The sequence below is a fragment of the Harpia harpyja genome, chromosome 19 (assembly GCF_026419915.1).
Source record: "Harpia harpyja isolate bHarHar1 chromosome 19, bHarHar1 primary haplotype, whole genome shotgun sequence".
NCBI lineage: Eukaryota > Metazoa > Chordata > Aves > Accipitriformes > Accipitridae > Harpia > Harpia harpyja.
In genome coordinates this window covers 11,685,750-11,707,042 of record NC_068958.1, presented here as the reverse complement: position 1 = coordinate 11,707,042, position 21,293 = coordinate 11,685,750, and the positions used below count along the sequence as shown (strand labels likewise).

Here is a 21,293-nt window from a genome sequence, read left to right as displayed (position 1 = left end):
TAAGAAATTATGACTTTTCCACTTACCATCATCATGTCAGATACATGACTATGTCCTGGGGCTGCTGTTGAGTGGTGATGTTCAGGAGGATGCATGGTTGGCAACATGGAGCTGTTCATGTGGTGATTGTGAGACATCTTTACAACAGAGATATTCAAAAGGCACGTAGAAAAGTGGGACCCTGAAAAACAAAACAAAACAAAGCACTTTTCTAAACAAAATGTGGTTTCTCTACTGCTATTGCAAGAGAAAATACTCTAAGCCACTGAGAACTACTGCCTCTGGATAAACTTGTGGAGCATCCTCATGGTCCTGCACTCTGACTACAGAGAACACACAGCAAAGCCAGCAGGACAATTTAAAGGAGGTGTGTCCCTCTGAGCTTTACGTCATCGTATTGCTGCACCATCCTAAACATTCTTGCCAGAAAGGCAGCCTAATCTGATTGAGGTAGCACATGGGGACAAGTGCTCAGCATAAAGGAACACTTCTTATCTGTAAGAGGAAAAAACCTGTCTCTTCTCAATTGCAGTCATGCAAGAGGCAAGCCCCGTTTTAAATTGCATATACTAAAGGATCAGATTACAATATTTCTCTTAATTGACAGTTATGCATTTTATTGGGAACATGTTTAACAAAGAAATTACGTTAGGTGGTACAAGACCTATCACCAGGCAAAGGTCCGCAACAGCCACGGGCAATCCAGTTCCATTTCCATGAGCTTTACATTGTCACATCTACCCTCTAATCACATTACACACAATGAGAGAAACACTCAGAAGGCTGCCAGTCCAAATCCCTAATCTGGTTACTGCAAATCAGGTATGTCTGGACACACTACATTAAAAATAAAAATACACCTTGTGGTTAAATGTGGACATGGCTTCTGCACTCTGCACCCCAGCACAACTTGGCATGGAATCAGGTACAATTTCTGGCGTGAAATGAAAAGTCACCAGGTGGAAACAGCAACAGGAGAGAAAACAACCTGGGAATACCAGTCAGTCCTGAAATGACAGCATCTGTCAGCATGACAGAGCCAGGCAAAGGCAACCCTAGCATAGTCCAGGTGAGATACCACTAAAGATAGGTAAGTACCGACACTGCTGCACTAGACGCTCTCTGGAATGTTGTGTACCTTCCCAGTCTAGTCCAGCACTCAAGTAAAACCAAGTGAAATAAAAAACAAAGTACAGATACTTTCTCAAATTAAAGTTTAAAAAAAAAAAAAAAGAGAGAGAGAGAGGAGACATACTTCCTTCCAGACAAATCATCAGGAGTGTTTACAACTGGGAAAAAAGAGCTTTTTAAGCTAAAAGACAATAAGGTGTTTGAACAGTTAGGTAAGAATATATTTAGATTGGAAAGGGGAAATGAAACTCTAGAAGAGCTTTCTAAACTGAAAGCAGCACTAGCAAACAAAACCCCAAATGGCAACCAGTTGGTGGTGGAGCTGGTTCAGTCTGTGACAGTGACCTTATGACACAGCTGTGCAGGAATCACTGGTGGACCAGAACATGACTGCCAGTGCAGCCTTGCAGAGCATCAGTGACAGGGGGTGATCTCAAAAGACTTTGGAGTTAAATTAAAAAGAGCAAGGAGAGAAGTTAAAGATTTGGGGAAGATAAGGAAACTTAAGTCAGCAGTGCTGGGGAAGAACTCAAGAGAAAGAATTAATACACCCCACGAACACTGAAATTAAATAATGCAAGTAAGCACCTGTATGCACCCCAGTCAGCTGGTATAAGCTACACCAGCAATACTCAGCTCAGGTATTTTCTGCATCTCTGTGCAGACGAATTTATTGCATTAGACAACTTCACAATAATTCCCCTGGAAAGTTAACCTGTGATATAATCTAATGACACTGGCTAAAACCAGAATGTATTCCCTGTCCATATTTCTGCTAATATTTTTTAGCTCACTCCGCCCCCAATTTGTGCGTGAATATTAAGACTAGAAAAACAGCTCAGAAAAATGTTCAGGGGAGGAAAAAAAGAGAGACACTAATGCAAGAAGCAGCTCACCTGACACAGAAAAGCATTACCAAAGGATACCTGCAGAACAAATGGTGTGATTTTCATATAGCGTAGCATTGAAGATTATACTGTTCCAGACATGAAATGTTCAAGCGCTAGAACTGAAGTCCCAAAACAGAAACACTTGGGAAAGGAATCCTCTGCCAAGACACACAAACTTCAAATTGCCTTTTGCAGCAGGGAGGGAAGAACAGCCAAAGTGCTTTACACCACAGGATCAAAGATAAGTGTGCTGCAAGAGGAAAGAAGTAACGTAAGAACCTCCCCTGTCCCCAGCCAAAATCTCGTCTCCTTCCTCTTCTTCTTTCAGTTGACTGATCCATTGCTTTTGCTTTGGATGCAACATTCTCGCTAGTGACTACTGTTCAATTCGATTACTTATTCATTTTAGGATTTCATGCTCCTGCCAAACCCTGCAGGTTCCAATACGCTCCACAGAAGACCTGGCTGTTTACAGATTAGAAACTCCTTGTGGTGGGGTTGTGTCCAACTTCTCACTAATTTACCATCACTGGTCTTCAGAAAAGGAGAAACAGGGGATGTGTTCTCTAGATATTTACAGTGTATTAACAAACAACAAGGTCAAGTATTCACAAGAGACTGCATGTGGATGGGCAGGGTCTTGGTACAGGTTACAAAGAGCATGCTTGATGCTCACTAGTGTAGCTCCTTCCCACCCTGCTATACTAGCACTCCAGTGCCAAACCCAACCCCCTGCTGCAGTTACCCAACACTGAAAGACGTTTTAAGAGATCCTGAAAAGGATGGGATATGAAGGAGCACAAGAGGAAATAACCTAAACTGAGGCACTTCAGCTGTCTTTTGTGTTACTAAACGTAACCAACACGTGGATAAATTTCTGTTTAAAAATAAATCACTTCCAGTGGAACACCCCAGTACAATCAGTCTCTGAGTTACAACTTAGGAGGTCTCTACGTGTTCCTTGGGGTAAAAAACAGTATCTAGGGCAGCAGCAGTAACAGGTTAATGGCTGTGTAATTTTTCACGCTGCAAGTCTCTGGTTTGCTTGTGCAGACTCTTAAGAAACAAGCTGAAAGCTGACTGATATGGAGCTGTATGTATCATGAAAAGAAGGGTGCTGTTTTTAAAAAGGCTGACTCCATACCTGGAGGAAAAAGTCCACACACATAAGTTTCTATTATTGCAAATTCTTTAAATATGTTTAGTCTTGTACAAACCCAGCAGTTCAGCAGCAGGTATTTTTGTCTGAACGGGTGACTTGATCTCTTGACTGCTGCCTGCTCCACATGTTTGCGCAGAAAGAGAGGCATTGGAGTGTATTACTGAGCACGCCCTGGATAGGGAATCTGGAACAGACTGTGGCTGCAGCAGGCTCAGATATTTCAAAGCATTTGCACACCTGAAGGGCACAGACTTCATGGTGCACCTGCCCCAATGCTGCACTGTTACCAGGGTCACACGCACACAAGGATTTTTTTGTACCCTGCAGTAGCCTACCACATAAGAAAACAAACAGGGTGGGACAGGAGAGAGGAATGAGGAAATTCTCTCCAGGGCTTGTTTCTTTCCCTCTCAGTGCTGTCACCCCAGGTCAGAGGAGCCATAGCCTCCATTTCATGACACCTCAAATTCTTAAGGAAAACAGCAAGACTCAGAGCTACACACAGCACTTCTCTTACTTTAAGCCATCATCTTGGAGCAGGACTGACCTCAGCACATAGGTAGGCTCTGTTCAGATAGAGGTTTCTATCCCGCCGCTGCAACGCCACCTCAGCAGCTCAGCAAACCAAGCTGGTTCAGGGAGATGTGCAGCCAGGAGCAGGATCTGACAACAACAAACTGTTAGCTCAAGTTCAGCATTAGGACTTACTTTCACCCTCCACCAACATTTAACCAGTGCTGCCTCATCTCACACATACAAGGAAGCCATGTTCACAAGTCCAGGGCACAGAGAAGGGGAGGAAAGAGAGGTATCTTATGCCAGTGCACAACAGAAACAACAGGTAAATGAGCTGGACCTGCTGAGATGCCAAACACAAAGCAGTCTTCTCAAGCAGGTCTCAGCCATGAGATGACTGCCATTATACGTAACCTCCACCACAGTTTCCCAGTCTATTGCTTCTGCCCTGTTAATCCAGAATCCTGCCACTCCAGAGCTTTTCCTGTGGCAAACAGCCTTCCAGACACCCAAGGGAGATACACCTTTTCATGCAGAAACACGGGACATCCAGAAACAGGACAGACTATGGGAAGGATCTGCCAAGCTCCCAGAAAGTGTTTTACAAATCAGCTCAGTCTGACACACAGTGTGCAAACAGCTTCCTTAAAGCCACATTCAAAAGGAATGATGCCCCTTTCCAAATCAGAAGTCTAACAGGATTAACAATGGAGCCTTAAATCAATGCCCATTAGAGCAGCAAACTCTTCCCTTCAAAACAGTGCCTCAACTTTCCCATGCCAGTTCTGAAAAAGCAAGAAATAAAACTTAATTCCACTGTCTCTGCCCAAAAGGACTGGAGCCTTAAAAAAACACCTCTTCAGTCTCCTTTACACTAGTTACTTGTTCAACAGAGACGGTGCTTGCTGCAGTGGCCCAGCACACAGTGGCAGCAAGCATGCCAGCCATGCCAAAAGGTCTGGATCCTGCACAGAAGCCTCCAGACTTCTGTCTCAGCACAGCTGGAGTGATTCTTACCTAAGGTCCTTCCACCAACGCTTTTGGCAGCAAGAACAGGGTCAGGCAGTCCCTCTTTTCTCCTGAAGAAGTGAAAAAGACCTGGTAAGATTTACTAAGAATTAAAATGAAAGCTCCTGAGAGAAATCCAAGGGGAAAAGATTAAAAATAGCAAGTTGGAAAGGCAAAGATCTCTTGCTTGCACATCACATACATCTCAGTCCTGCATGACACAAAGGAATGCTACATATAAAACACATGAGTAATGGAAAAGGCAACCACCAAAAGTTATCAGTGCTCTACTTACAGCAGTCCAGCTGGCAGACTATTTGAGCTTCACGGGCTCTGAGCTTGTGGTCTCAAGCCCAATCCTTTTTTTTTTTTTTTTTTTTTTTTTTAAAGTGCTGTAAATGGAGGTGGGAGGGGAAGCAGGGAGTCTACAGACACTACAGCACTGTTCACTGCCTCTGACTGTGGTCTCCACTGAATGGTCTGAGCTAGTCATCATGAGGCTTAAGCACTGCTTCTAGTTTATTCAATTTCCTGGCAAACTTGACAACTTTAACTGCTTCCTTTCCAAATGGGTGGATTTGCTGTAACTCCTCCAGGATCCTAGCCTTAGCTCCAGAGCTGCTTAAAGGCACAGAAGAGGGACAGACCAATTCTACCTGTTCATGCTGCAGGAGTATCCAGCAACAGCAGCCAGAGCCCTCCTGGGTCAAGCTATATAGACACACTTTAAAGGTACTGGGAACAAACAGATCATTCTTCAGTAAGGTAATATAATGTGTTTTACAAGATACACACTGTCGTTCTCCAATGCCAAAATTCCCCTCAGAGCTCTCCCAAACAACTTCAGCAACACCAGGCTGGAACTCAGACACACAAGGAGGAACTGTGCTGTGCCCAGCACACCTCATAATTGCACACCTCTGTTTTTCCCTTGCACAACTCCTGAAGAGGGAGCTTTTAGTGCTATATTAAGAATTTAAGGCATGTTTGCAAGGTTACAGCAGAACTGTGTGGCTTGGCCTGGTACTGCGTCACTACCTTAGAGTCCCAACCAAAAGCCTTTACCAGAAGTTTAAGGCTTCCTAAAAGCTCGACACACTAGAAGGGGTTCAGATAAAGAGCAAGAAAGAGAAGGAAACAGCTCAGGAGAGGAGCTCCGATACATTTTGAGGGTTAGGTTGTCAGGCCGCATTAGTTTGTATTTCCTGGGTTTTGTCCATGACCAGAGAAGCTTGCAAATCGGTTCAAGCCAGATCAGTGGAGTCAAGCAGAAAAACACACTGTATGACAGAGGGCACAGTCTCCCTCTCCACCTGTAAGCAGAAGGGATACAGCTGAGCTATTTATACAGATGGATTTCTGAAGCTTTTGAACGAAGAAGACAGGTACTCTGGAGGATGTCCAGCTTGAGATGCCAGAGCGTAGAGAGCAGGGAGTGGAGAATGATGGGCAAAAAAAGGGCGGAGCAGGGCTACAGACAACATCTTGTGTTCAGCTTCGAAAGGGGACGGTGTCTGGGCAGACTGCGACATGCAGAGATGGAAGCAGTCAGCAGGGAGGTTAGAAGGGAGACACAGCCAAGCTGGTAGCATGTAGAGACCAGCTCTTCGGCAGCTATCACGCACAATACAAGCAGAAGAATGGGCTTTTAAAAATAACCTACAGGGCTGTTAGTTTTTCATGAGAGGAGTAAGCCACGCAGGAGAACTGATCCTCTGTCATCACCCCCATCAAGGATCCCCGGCTGGAGCCATTAAGCACAGTCGTGGATGCTGAAGGTGACAGCAGAGAACATGGCATATCAAAAACACTCCATTGTTCATGACCCATGCCCACAACTGACAGTATTTGCCCAGGCTGAGATAGACCCTTTCTTAAGGCGACCCTGACAAACCATAGAGGCAGGATATGGGGAGAGAGTGGAGCAAAGCCTCATGCCACCCACGCAGGGAGGTTTAGGGGTGAAGGATTAAGCCAGAGTTCAGTTCAGGTTCTCTGTAGCACAGCCAGATCACACAGTTGGGGCCAATAATCACAGTCTGCAAGTACATGCCCCTTCCTCAGTGCCTGGGGGAACTCACGGGGGGTCTGCAGGTCTTTGCAAAGATCACAAGAGCACCCTGCCAAGTGGAGTCATTTTGCTGTTTTCTCACACTTATGCAAGCTGCAAACCTCCATTCTTCAGAGCTCCTGGTTGCCACCGTTTGCTTCTTTTATTCTTACCAAATCCTTGTGTTTCGTTCCCACATTCCACACTTGTACCAATGCACGTTTGTCCCTCTCCTTATAGGGCTGCTCTGTCCCCAAGAGACAGGTTGCACCCTCCACATGTAACTATTGCATAGCACTTGTGGACGTAGGAAAAAAAAAAAAAAAAAAGGTCCAATTTCAGACTACAGATTCCGGTTGAGATGCTGGCTCACACAGGCTTCCTGGAGTTGCACAACATGATTTGGCAGGTCAGCACAGTTATATACATTAATCAACTTTTAATTAAAATGAAGATTAAAAGAACTTGATAAAAGTATCAGCATTGGTTCAACCCTTAAGGTCCTGTCCTTTGCTTTGAACCAAAGCAAGACTCAGCTATGCAACTAAGGCAAAGCTGGTGACATTCATTTAGCACAATCCCCATTACTAGCGGAGGGGCCAGAGCTCTTCCTCTCAGCATGGCTACAATCACAGCCCTTTGATGGAGTTTATTTTCATAGCAAACTTGTCTGGTCACCTTCTGTTAGACACCCTGCTTGATCTGCTTCCCTAGAAGGGGACAGCCATTCCTAATCTTCCAGCTTCTGCAGACTCCTCAGGAAATCTCTGAATCTTTGAACAGGAAAAAAAAAATAACTAAGGACAGACTGTTCTTTACAGGACAATGCACTGAACTTCATGAAGCGGAGCATCATACCAGCCCATGTCATTACTAACAGGCCCAATGAAGTGCAAGGCAGCAGAAAACAAGCTTGCAGAGCAGAAAACCTAAGACTGTAAGACTGATAACACTGGAGGAGAGGCTGAGAAATGCTGGCAAGAGATGTGTACAGACGGAAAAAATAATGGTGAGTTAGGTAGGCTGAGCAACAAACAGATTCCTCTCCGGACAAGGTTTTTGCTCAGCCATACTGAAACTACAGGAGATGGAAAAGAAATAAATGAACAATACTCCTGAGAAACATGGCAAAACTGAGGAGTCCTTGCCAATGTTTTCCTGGCTATAACCTCATTTCTGCTAGAGAAGTCTGACACAGCCCAGGTTCAAGCACCTGGAACACACATAAAGCTTTGCATTGAGATCCAAGAGTGAGCCTCTACTCTCTCACAAAGGGTCGCAAACTCCATCAGGCTACAACCTGGCAGTTAGACTAGATGATTGTTGTAGGTCCCTTCCAACTATTCTATTCTATTCTATTCTATTCTATTCTATTCTACTCCATCCCATCCCGACTCCTCCGCTTGTGCTGGCAACCTCTCAATCCTTGCCTCAGTAGAGCAGGTAAGATTACTTCCACAATGACCACATTGACCTTTAGCAAAAGGTGACAGAACCAATGCCATCTCTCCTTGGTTTGTCTCTTTTTCTCACAAATTCTAGGTCAGCAATGCAGGGGAGACTACATCAGCACCGTAATTGGTAGAAACTCCCCTCGTCTACAAGGAAATCCTGGACACATTCCCACACAGACTAGAGAACGTTAATTTTTCCTTTGAAAGAAGAACTGGAATCTTAAGAGACCAATCCATGCCTCCAACTGTTGGGCCAAATCTTGAGGTCACCACCTACACATGCTCTCCAGGCTGCCCCACTCTTGGCAGGGCATGAGACAGTAACACCATCTCTTCAGCACAGCAGCACAAGCTGCTTCTTACTGTCCCCTATACAGTGCTAAAAGTGAAAATGTTTTTGAAAGTGTGCAATAAGCTTTTGGGCTCAGAATACAGAAGTGGGTACCTCTGACTAGACCATTTTCATGCTGTTGCAAATACAACACAGTCCTTGCCCTGACAAATACAAGACGGTAGGAAGGGCATGATGCTAGGAATGACACCGGAATTGGATGTGGCAGCTCCTGTGAACACCACAGGGTACAGACTTGCAAAATGCAGCCTACTGCTCGTCTGTTTTGCAGACATTGCTGAGCGCACATCTGTCACAGAAGCATGGCTCAAGGGAGTTATTTTTGGGTGAGGGACAGATGCTGAAAGCTGTCATGAGGCTGAGGACGGTCGGTGAACTGTGCGTGCATGGCTCTTATCCACACAAAGGACAGTCAGGCAGGACACAGCAAACAAGTTTTGGAGAAACACATCAGAAATGACGTGAACTGAAGTATTCTACTACACCAGCAATACCCTGCTACCATCCTGATAAAACATGAGTACTTTCAACCCAAGTGAGCCCAAATTAACCTGAAGTCCCCAGTGGGACAGTTTCAAAGGATCTGAAGAGAGAAGGCCATCTTTGACAACCCTAGCCAGAGAGACTATTATAAGCTGAGCAAATAAAAAGTGCAGTTCAGGGAACAAAGCACAGCTCGCCTGGCCCAGAGCCACCCACCCACTGACCAGAAGCAGAAGGCCAGGAACAGACATGTCAACTGCAAGCTGGTTTTTTTACTGCTAACAAACGCCAATAAACATTAGTCAGTATTCAGAAAGGTGAGATGCTACATCAGCAGACAGTGAACTCAAATGGTGGCAAAGGTGGTACCAATTAAAAGGCAATTAGGTTCTCTTCAACAGTTCAAAGTTTGCCAGTTCATCTCTGAGTGTCACAAAACTTTCCCCTTTTTTTCACATTACTGCTCCAGCTCCAACAGAATAGCACCCATCTCCAGCCAGCTCTTCTCGCTGCGCACAGAAAACAAGGACATGCAAGTGTCGTATCGGGTGCCAAAGCCAGAGCAGATCAGTTCTGCAGCAGGCCTGTGACTTCTGCATTCAGAAGGAGTGACTTGCCATGCTCAAGCCCATCACAAGCATGATTTCTTCATTCTGTACATATGCGGTATTTCCCCCCCCCTCCCTGTTTTCACTTCTCTATTTCTTCCACCACTAGCCTTTTGGATGCTATATTTGCTCTGCACTGTTTATTGTTCTCCTTTCTGTCTAGCTGAATAAGGCAGTCATCCCCCTTTTCTGACGCCCAAGAGCACAGACGTTTCTGGAGAGCAGCAGAATTAAGGCACCTCAAAACACGCAAGACCTGAGGGGCGAATGCCAGTCCCACAGCTCCCAAAGCAGAGAAGATGCCATAAAAAAGCTGACTCAAGCACTCATCTGGAGTGAAAAGCATGGCATTAGAAATGCCAAAACTGACGGAGGATGCTACATTACAATTTCTTTATAAAACATCCAGGCTAAAGGGCTCCTACAAAAGCATGTCAGACACCAAAATTCCTTACAGCCAATGCCAGCGTGAATTCAGAGCTAGTACTAACAAGTTTCCATCAAAGGCAATTCCCAGGAGGCTTCTACAGAAGAACCTCTTCAGCACTCCCTGTGCACGTCAAAGACTTCTGAAGCAATTACCCCAGGACCACAGTCTGGCAGGCCACTTTATCATAGCTTCATCTCTCTTCCTCAGATCATTAAGGGTATGAAACAGTAATACAGCAATATGTACCCATGTCACAAAATACCCAGTATCTAGCATCCAGGGAGGAGAAACCTGAAGGCTGCCCCTTCCCCCCCCCCGCGACCATGCTGTGTTTAAGCAGAGATAAGGCAGAATGGCTTAAATCCCAGTGGCTTAACAGGCCTTGTTGGGATGCCAGAATAGCTGAGTGCAGTCTGCTTACCATGCACGACATTCGGTCAGAAATCACCAGAGGACCGTCTCGCTAAAAACCGCTTAGCGCTCACTTGTCAGCTGAAGAAAGCTGCCTACTCCTCCTGCTTACCAGTGGAGAGAAACGGGACAGCAGCAGGGAAGAGAGGAGAGAAAAGAAGTTCCACGTGACCCATATTTTCCAAGATTACATAGCTTCTTGAATAAATAGATACTTCCTTATCCTCTGTGGCAGTTTCTGCAGAGACGTTACACAACCAAGCACAGGAAGGACAACGAGGGAGATGTGACCCATATGGCCAGAGAGCAGGAAACATCCTGCTACCTCACCGTATGCTAAGGAACAAGTGGGACAGAGTTCTGAGCCTTGCAATACTCTTCACAAACTTTTTAATCTAAAAAAAAAAATTAATATTTGTAACTGTATCCTAGATGACTTCTGCTTCCTTAGAAAACCCAGGCCTAGTGAAGAATTTATCTTCCTATTTTATATGCCCTAATCAAGAACAGCTTCTAGCATGCATTCTTCTACCTACAACAGACTTTTTTTAATTGAAGGGAAAGCTTAAATCTTAAAGTGGAAAAAAAAAAACCTTCTGTGCACAAGATTCACATCATGCTCAGTAATTCATCATCCACATTCCTGCAGGTTCACACCACCATATATATTGGTATATATGAAAAGGAGCCAGTCTGTCTCACAGAAAAAGGGTGTCTCTGTCCAGAGGGTAAGGAGTTGTAGTGTTGTTTGTGACCCTTCAGTGGCCACATACAGAAGCATTCAATCTATAAGGAAGGCTGGATATGTCAGGATGCGAAACAAGGTACTACTTGCAAGTTAATACCTGATAAACCATTGCTACATGGTTTGCTGAAGTGGGAAGGACACATACCAGGCTAAACAGTATAAACAGCTCTGACCAGATTTATTTAAAATGGTGCCTTCTAGCCTCAGGCCCAGTAAGACTGTAAAATAATCTCAGGAGACACAAAATGAAACCAGGAGTCAGCAAGTGCATGCCCAAGTAAGCAAGCAAAAGTTTCCTCAGCTGCAAAAATGCAATGTGACTCAATGTGTCCTAAAAGTGCATTACCTGGCCTTTAATACAGGTGCAAGATTACAGATGCTATCTAGAAACATCATAAATACCTTTGTCTCATGTAGATAAAACTAATGCTAAAAGGGTAATAAAATGGATGGCATCGGTTTATTACAGGCCTTGTAAAAGGGAGCCTAAAGTCCATGAACACAGATGATTCAGAAGACTCAACAGAAGATTCCCAGATCTTACCCTACTTGCCCTTGTTCCACATGTCACTGCAGGAGGACTTTCAGTTAAGATTTTCAGTCACAGAACTGCTGTGGTTTAGGAGACCTCCTGACATCATCTAGTCCAACTTCTCTGCTCAAGCAGGCTCAGCTGGAGCAGGTGGCCCAGTCAGCACCCTATTACCCCCTCAGCATGATGACTGCACATGTAGTTTGATAACTTGTACATATCAAGGATTTATCACTTTTTGCAGATATGGCAAGGAGCTGCTCTGTGCTCTGGAGAGCAAGGCCAGCATTTCTCGACCCAGTTACAGATCCTGTACTTGAACTAAAAAGCTCTTCTACTTCAACATCCTGTGAATCCTTTGGCAGAGAAATCTTCCCTCTAGTGAACTCAGGCAGTGCCTGAGGCACTGCAGTGCAGTGATAACAAAGATAGTTTTAAGTTAATGGATCAGCTGATAACAACCTAGGCATTTACACAAACCTGCACAAGTGGAAAATAAGTTCCTTTTTCCCCTCTGGCTGTTTTTCAACATCATAACCAGACTTAGCCCAGAAAAGCCAACATTTGTACAAGTTCTGAACTGGATTTCAGGTATGTTTTGAGGATCTGGACAAGAAGAAAACCACCCTCCAGAACTCCTTGTTAATTAAGTTTTAGGAATCCATTCCACACATATGATACGAGACCTATTGGTTTAACCAATTAATATACATTTTTCCCTGTCCAGTACTGCCACACACTCATCACAGAGAAACACCTTCATTGTGCATTAGCTTCTACCACATGTGAAAACTTCCTTGGATAACAATCCCAGGAGCACATGTCACTCCTTTCTTTTCATATTTAAGTAGTAGTTGGTCTACAATTACTCCTTAGATGCTGTCCATGTGCAGACGCAGCATTTTAAGGTGGTCACTCAACCATTCACCTTCCCTGGAGCTGTCACGTTCCAGCCTGTGCCAGGCATTGCTGCAATAGCCATGCGTTGTTGATGTCAGCTCCTACGGGAATATGCTGGGACTTCCAATTCCTACTCTGGCATGTCAGGGTCACCTTTTAAATGTAGGCTTTTCACTAAAGACCTAATGGTTTGCAAGACTGACTTGTCTTGCAAAGTAAGTAGAAAAGTAGAAAAATACTTATGCTTTCCCTGCTTGCAGAAGGGAAATGAATGCGTATTCATTTCATTTTGCTTCACCATCTATGACTCTCCCTGAAAACAAAAGCTTGTTCTACCACAGTCAAGAATCAAATTCTTTTGTGCTTCAATTGTTCAAAACACCTGTTGTTTTGAGAAGCCCAAAGCTGTTTCTGAGCAAAATGCAAGGTAGAACACAGGTCATCATCAGCAAAATCCATTCCACTGTGTTTTTAATTAAGCCCAGGAAGCCGATCTCTGTTTCGACAGATGGTTAAGACCAAAATACACATCACCAGAGGCACTTTCCTACTCTTGCTCCCTGATCTCGGATAACAGCAAGAGGATGGAACATGTGACATATAAATAGCTTCCAGGTAGTAACACAAATACTTCTAAGAGTTCAGAGAACAAATTCATGGTCCTAGTCCATAGAACAGAGCACCTCTACATTTTCACTTTTGGAAATGCAAAAATACAATCCCAGCTTCAGTCTTTGTCAACTCAGCAAAGTAGATGATCTCCTGAGATATCAAGAAGAGGGAAAGGGCAATCAAATCAAGCCATTCTCTGGGAAGGAACTTGTCTTTGCAAAAGCCTTGGCGTCATGACGCTTTTCTGACAGGATTACCTCTAGGGCATGGAAAACTAGAACAAATAGTGATCAACAGATTTTTTATTTTAGTTGTGAGTGACTATAAACCACTCTGGGAAAAAGCTTCGAACACTGCCTTTTTCATCTAGCTTTCAAACCCCTGGACTGCCACAGAGCTGCTAATCCAAAGCAGAAATGATTCAGAGCCAAAAAAAAGCTGAGTACTTACTATTCCAGAGACAGGTTTTCCATCTACTGACTCCAGGAAAGCAGTCTTCTGCAAACAGGCAACAAGTCTGAGACAGATCAAAGTTTCTAAACTTTCAGATAATGCTGACAAGCAGAACACGTATCATTATCTATATCAAAGGCTAATCATTAACTACTGCTCGGATTTAGCTATGATCACTTTTACTCCACTTTAAGCCTATTTATTGTCTGACCTGCAGCCTATTTCAAACCAGACCCGTTACTTGCAATATGGTCAGCGGGAAATATTTATATTCAGCTTCTCCAAGCTGTGCAAAACAGGGGTAAGGGCTGAAGCAGCAGAGATTTCTGCTATATTCTACTCTGGGTGAAACCATCCCTCACAAAATATTGACAATCCCTATTGTTATAGCCAAAGATTTCATATGACCCAAGATAAACGTTTACTGCTCAGACTATGCAGCCCACTGAAGGCATAAGCCAATCATGTTAGGACCAGACCAACGACTGGGATGCTCACATAAAGATCCACGTAACAGCAAAAGTAACTCCTGAGTTTTCCTCATGAGATCTTTGCAAAAATGCAGACCAGACCCTGACCAGATTAAATGTGTTGCAGAGATTACTTTCAAACACACTACACAAAACATGTTTCAAACATTAATTTCTCTGTCAGAGAAACTAGTGTTCTGCTTGCTTTTGGACATTGTAACAAAGCAAGCTTAGTTCCTTTTAGTATCTACCCCATAATGAAGAAATGCGATGTTCTCAAAGCTATAGGCCAGTTTTTAGGAGCCTGGGGGAAGCGATAAAAAATAACAAGGCAGATATCGTTAAGAATTTCTGCACAATTTATGATATGTGTACAAGACAAATCCTGTCAGGGCAGCTGGCTCCCTGACCACTTTGATGGGAAAGCTGGCATCAGCAATTGCTATGGAAGAAAAAAATGTGACAAAGGAGGAAAAGTGCAAGAAGTATAGCTGTACTGTGCTATGCAACACAAGTGTCCTTATTCTAGGGGCAGTGATTTCAAGCAAGATCAAAAGCAAGAGTTACACAAAGAGGGACCAACTGGCAAGCAGCGCACACGATCCTACTATCGTGATGTACTGGAGGGTTTTACTTAAGAAATTCAGCAAATTAAGGAAAGTCATGCTGGTGGCAAAAAGTTTTTTAAACTACTATGTCTAACCAAAGAAGCAAAACATCAGAATAAAGTATATTAGGCTTTACTATCCGTATAGCAGGATATCCTATAGACACTACTCTGTTTATGCCTTGCAGGAACAAAGTAGCACAAAAATGCCTTTACAAGCACAACCAAACCTGTAGCAGGAACACAAGGGCAGCTGTAAAACTGCCAACTATCTTTCCTTCAAATTGTTTAGGCTTCACTTTGACACTACCTGTAACATACTCCTCCGGCCTACTTCAGTCTCACCTGACACCACTTCAAACATTAAGGTTCAGTACATCCTTGTGAGATAATGTCTTATCCCAAGTTAATGAAGGCCACCAAAGCCAATAGTAACTTGATTTGTATAAAACTATCCTGGCAGACAACCCAGAAATCATGACTCAGTCTCTTGTCAAATCCATTACACCAGGAGCTCAGACAAACAAGGGAATTATAAAAAAGGCAACTGAGAAAACCAGACCAACACTGTGGGTTGCATTTTACTTCCACGGTATTCCAAGGGTGGTTGTGTTCCTCAGGTGCTTGCGCTTCTACTTCCCTTATCACTTTGATGTACGAGGGTTGACTTACCATATTGGAAACACGCATGGTATCTCGCAGCGCTCCCATGGAGCGCTACACTGACAGCAGCTGCTGTGGTCACTTCCCAAGGGCTGAAGGAGAATGAACTGGGATTGTCTGCCTGCTGGGAGCACTGGGTTTGAGTCTGCTCCACGTTTGTTAGTGTTTTTCTTTCCCAAGTAAAGGATGCAAGCTTGAAAATGCAGTCAAGCTGTGACAATACGTTGTCAAGTCTCTTTAGTACAGCTCCTTTCAGATCAGGAAAAGTTAACCGAGGTGGCAACTGACTGATCGGATCCCTGGCTCTCAGTGCAGCCTCCATCCAGACACAATATGGAGGAACTCTGCCAGGAGCTGCTGAGCTGCACAGCACACTGAGGCCAGGCACTCAGCTCGTACCAGTACAGCACAGACCTGCTCCAATTTTCCCATACAGAGTACCTTCACCATTTGAAAGAAATCACACAAGGAGCAGGCTGGATCACAGGGACGAGCATCTCTGTCAGGAGGCTGACACCATATACCTTTCCAATAGCTGCTCTTCCAAGCTCACAAAGGAGCAGGCTAGCCAGTTGGCTAACAAGCATTAGTTTGTAAGCTCAGGAAGCGCATTGCATCTTAGAGGTGCCCTGAAAGTACTTTTTAATCCTACAGATCCAAGTCCAATCAAATTATCTCTAAGGTAAAAAAAAGCCTGAAAGTGTATTTACAAGACACACTCCTTCCCCCAAGAAGAGATGCTTTAAGTGTTTAAAAAAGAAAAAAAGCCAAGACTGTCAGGATTTCTCTTATCCAGGTTAGTCAAAAGATCAGATAAATATACCACAAAGCTCATATTCCAAGCTCATGTACCTTCATCAGAGGAAGGAGATTTGAATCCTTGATAACTAATGAGCACATGTGGGAAAAGAAGGCTTTGTTAAAGTGAAGTAGCTCTCACAAAGTCTCAAGAGAGAACTTGGTGCACTCACTGTTAGTTTCATGGCAGAGCAGCTATATTCTTCTCCTAGTTTTCTCCCAGTTCCTCAGGCTTGATACCAGGATGTGCCAAGCACCCAGTGAGAATAGAAGATGCTCAATCACTTACAACATTTTGGCCCATGACATAGAGCTACCATGATCTCCTGTATTAATTTAGATAAACATTAGAGTGAATAGATTATATGCATGTATGTCCTGGTTTTGGCTGAGATAGAATTAATTTTCTTTCTAGTAGCTGGTATAGTGTTATGTTTTGGATTCAGTATAAGAAGAATGTTGATAACACACTGATGTTTTCAGTTGTTGCTAAGTAGTGTTTATACCAAGTCAAGGATTTCTCAGCTTCTCATGCCCAGCCAGCAAGAAGGCTGGAGGGGCACAAGAAGTTGGGGGGACACAGCCAGGACAGCTGACCCAAACTGACCCAAGGGATACTCCATACCATGTGATGTTATGCCCAGTATATAAACTGGGGGGAGTGCGGCTGGGGGGATCACTGCTCAGGAACTAACTGGGCATCGGTCAGCGGGTTGTGAGCAATTGCATTGTGCATCACTTGTTTTGTGTATTCCAATCCTTTTATTATTATTATTGTCACTTCATTATTGTTATTATTATCATTACTAGTTTCTTCCTTTCTGTTCTATTAAACTGTTCTTATCTCAACCCATGAGTTTTACTTTTTTTCCTCCGATTCTCTAGCCCATCCCACTCGGGGGCAGGGGGAAGTAAGCAAGCAGCTGCGTGGTGCTTAGCTGCTGGCTGGGGTTAAACCACAACAATGTACAACTTTTAAAACAGATTGTAAATGACATTCACATATGTGGTACAACGATGACTGTGGGATCTTCTAATATTAAGTATGTGCAGAGTGAAAGAGCAAAAAGAAAATTTTAAAATATTTTCCACACAAGCAATTGTTATAGCTAGCAATCACAGTTGTCCAAGTGCAAATGGAAATCAACAGGACCCTTGCAGATATGAACTGGTGAGACAGAGGGAAGAAAAGACATTGTGAACCTACGTTGGGATGACGACATTAAAGATTGTAGAAACAGAGAAGAAAGGACAAAAAGGAGGTATTTCATCACAGCTTCCCACTTCTGGATTGGCTTCTAAACCAGAAAAATCTAATGCCAGGACCGACAAATGAAAGGCTTTAGAAAGTTAATTTGTAGTGCAGCAAAATAGGAGTTTAATTTGTTTACAATAACTAGTCCCATTATTCTCTGCATTAGATTCCAGCTTTCAGCTGAAAAAAAAAGTCAATGAAAAAATCACTGGTCTCAGGTCCCCTAGGACTTGATTGGGAACATTTCCAGAAAATTAGATTGAAACAAAAGGCAATGGAGTAGATTAACTAAGATTGGATTTCCCAGAGAAAAGCAACATAAACTATATTAAGTCTTTTTCAGCCTTCCCTAAGAAAAAATTGCCAAGATTCCCAATGATTTCCTGGCAGACTTTTGGAGAAGTTCATGCTGGCAGTCTGCTTCAGCTCAACTTCACAAAATTCTGATGCAGATTACTGCTAACTTTCAGGGTGACCTTCAGCCAAGCGTGGAGAAGGCAGGTCTGCAGAGGCATGAAATTTTCCTGTTGGGTAGAGAGGTTTTTACAGCAAATACAGAAACAAAAAAGGAAAGGAGAAAATACTACATTTTAGTTCAAAGACAAAAAGTTCTGTCTTCTCTCTGACCTAATGTCTGATTGGAAAACAAGACAGCTGAAAGGAAGCTCCTTAGGGCCCTGACTCAAAACTCATTGTGTGAATACGGTAGAGTGTCTCATCTATTTGTACCAGAAGACCATTAAAGATTAGTATTCTCAGCACCTTCCCTTCTCAGGCATTAAGCTTTTGTTCAGGGGTAGAATGTCTCACTATTCCAAAACTTGAAGTTACACTGTAAAGGGCTAAGAGAGAGAGGAATCCTCCCAAACCTCTTTTCTAAAAAGGGAAAGGGAAAAAAAAAAAAAAAAAAAAAAAGGACAAATCTTCTTGTCCTTGCACCACTGCAAGTCAGAGTCAGTGGCAGAGACTATACCTTTAAAACAAAAAAGCAAACATGCAAATGTGACATGGAAAGCTTATTTAATTCCTCCTCTCTACTGGCAGAAATTATTCTAGTTCTCAGCCTAGTTAAAAAAACTGCTCTAGATTAGAAATCTGGTATGAAATTAAAATAATTCTCTGTAACTTTCAACAAGCAGCAAAATCTCAGTAGAAAACAGCCATACAAAATTTCTCAATACAAAGTTGTGTCAGAGCCGGCAACTCCTGCTAGTTTTATTCTTTTCAATCTTTTTTTTTTTTTTTTCAGGGAAGGGGGAGGAGTGGAAGAAGAAGAAACCTGCTTACTGCAAAAATTTTTGTGTTCGCAGCAAAAAGCATCACTTTAATTCTTTAATTTTGTATTGTGCAGTAGGGCAGTTACAGTCAGCTTCACCAACACATCCACGGTTATGAAGCCAACATGCATTTAAATAGCAATATTTACACATTATTTCCAGTGCCCCCTTTTTAATGAAGGATGGGAAAAAAGCAATACATAATCCAAAGCTTGATGAAAGCCTCAGGAAGTATTACATCATAAATTACATGAATTGGGACCATTAACTTACCCTATAAGATCACATATTGTTACTCATGAAAAATACTGCAAAAGCTTTATTTACCTCCAGCTCAAGCAGAGGCAAGTTAAGATCAAACAGATTAAAAGTAAATTTAATAAATACTTGTGAAGAGAGTTTAATCCAACTTTGCACAAAATGCCATACTATTAAGCATTCTAAGCTTGGAATTTGAGCACAAAGAGGAAAAATTGGTCCATGACTGGGAACTCACATGGAGCCACAAGCCCACTGCAAACTCAATTGCAGAAGAGGGCTATAAACTAAGCTCAAATAAAAAAAACCCGACAAGTGGCTAAGACAGGACTTAGATGTGATGCTTGCTGTAGGGCTGCAGTACGTATTCCTACCAGCTACCAACCCACTTCACTGACATTAAGACTTGCCACTGCTGAATCCCAGTGTGGGAAAGCACATCGGATTCTCAGCTAAAAGGTTGTTCACAGGACGGGAATCCTTGATTGCACCAGAACTGTTAAGTTTTTCCTTCCAAGTTAAACTTTGTACTAAAAAAGAAAAAGGAAAAGTTGGGTACAGACATAACATTACGGGTCCCTAAAAAACCCCTAAATTCAAGTGCGACACCAGGACTTAACCACGTAGATTTTTTTAAGTGGTGAAGACCAATCTTGACCACCTACATGATAGAAATATGGAAGGAGGTAAAGCAACACACTATCTGTTCACCTAAGGCACGCAGGAACCACATCTCCTATTTGATGTTCATGTCCACCTGCCGTATCAAGATAGGAACAATCTGCTCCCACTAGGAATTTACATCAAATTATTGCATAACTATCATGTGTGTGCATTGGGTTTATTTTTTTTATCAGAAACGAGGCTTCTGACCCTTTGCAGGTTTCATTCTAAGATAATCACACATTCTGCAATAAAAAAGCTACTTAACACTCCCCCTAGTCTTTTCCCTTTAGAAGCGAAATCACCGATATCCCAATCATGCTGTATTCTCATTGCAATAAAACTCCCAAATTACTACAAACGCAGTGCTACAACAGACCTGGCAACTTCGTGCTCAGACTCAAACATCCTAAAAGTAACTATTATTACAAATTTCCAATCAGTGCCAGGAAAAATCCAAAGCCAGGAAATTATTTAACCCTTATTGCCATTTTGCTCTCCCCTGCATTCAGTTTTGCTGCATTTCAACATCATCCGGTTCTGAAGCACTGAATTTAAAGACAAAGCAATGGGTCTCACAAAGCACCTAGAGATGCCAGCTTTTCAAGAGGGGGAAAAAAAAAAAAAAGAAGCATATTTCTCAAGCTACAAGGCAAAGGTGGAAAACTGCTTAACGAGGGCCAGCTCAGCTGTTTTTAAAACCAAGAAACTATTCTGATGGTAAGAAGAAAGCACACTACACAGCGGTTGTCACCCTTCGGTAACTCAGAAGTGTGAGAACCAAATCTGGAGCACAACAGCACCCGTGTGTCCCTAACCTTCCTATACCGAGAGCATACCATAGGTTTGCAGGGTCGGTACCAAGCCGCACAAGCAGAGCAATAAAACCATCCCCCGGAGACAGGCCGGTCATCGGGCCCCGGAGGGGTTTCGGCTCCCCTCGGGTTTGGGGCAGAACGGCAGCATGCGCTCGCAGCAGCAAGGACGGCACACGACGACTCAGGGCGCCCAGCTGTCACCTTGGGAACAAACACTCTTCCACCCGCCAAGCCAGGGCGGCAGCTCCACCGGGAACCTTCCCCTACGTCCCGGGGAGCCGGGGACCCGCTGCGGGCGCCGTTTTCCGTACGGCCGCCGGACTCCCTCCGCACCTCAGCGAGGTCGGCCAGCTCAGCAGGCCCCCCCCCCAGGCCCCCGAAAGGCCCCGCCGAGGCCGCGGGCCGGCCCGGGGCTGCCTGCCCCCCTCAGGCACCCCCGCGGTGACCCCGCCGCTGACAGGCCACCGCTGCCGCTACCTCCTCACACCCGGCCCAAGGACCCCACGTCCCGCCAAGGGCGCCCGGGGGGGGGGGGGGGGGCGGCCGTGAGTCCCCTCAGGAGGCGGGCGGGGGGCGCTGGGGCGCGAGGCCACCCTCACCCCGACACGTGACTCACCAGGCGACCGCCACGAAATCGCTCCTCCTTTCTCCCTTACCCCGCGCTATAAGCCCCGCCCCTCCCCCGGCCGATAAGCCTCGCCCCTTCGACGCGCCTGCTAAGTCCCGCCCCCGCACGGCTTCCGG

At 44.1% G+C, this 21,293-nt stretch overlaps 1 protein-coding gene across 10 annotated transcripts in view; it reads right to left on the bottom strand.

The window, feature by feature from the left end:
* SLC31A1 (solute carrier family 31 member 1) overlaps positions 1-21,220 on the bottom strand; it is a 29,215-nt gene extending 7,995 nt beyond the window's left edge. The window contains exons 1-4 of one of the 10 annotated variants that reach the window (XM_052814903.1): positions 13,738-14,161; positions 4,717-4,778; positions 3,731-3,846; positions 27-181 (exon numbers count right to left, since the gene is read on the bottom strand). In XM_052814903.1, coding sequence (XP_052670863.1) covers positions 27-137 — 111 coding nt within the window. In that variant the 5' untranslated portion in view covers positions 138-181; positions 3,731-3,846; positions 4,717-4,778; positions 13,738-14,161. Of the gene's footprint in view, positions 1-26; positions 182-2,027; positions 3,691-3,730; positions 3,847-4,716; positions 4,779-6,370; positions 7,386-13,737; positions 14,163-20,570; positions 20,883-21,165 lie in introns of those variants that run through there. The other 9 variants (XM_052814901.1, XM_052814898.1, XM_052814902.1 and 6 more) reach the window with 9 other exon arrangements.
* Positions 21,221-21,293: the final 73 nt, after the last annotated feature.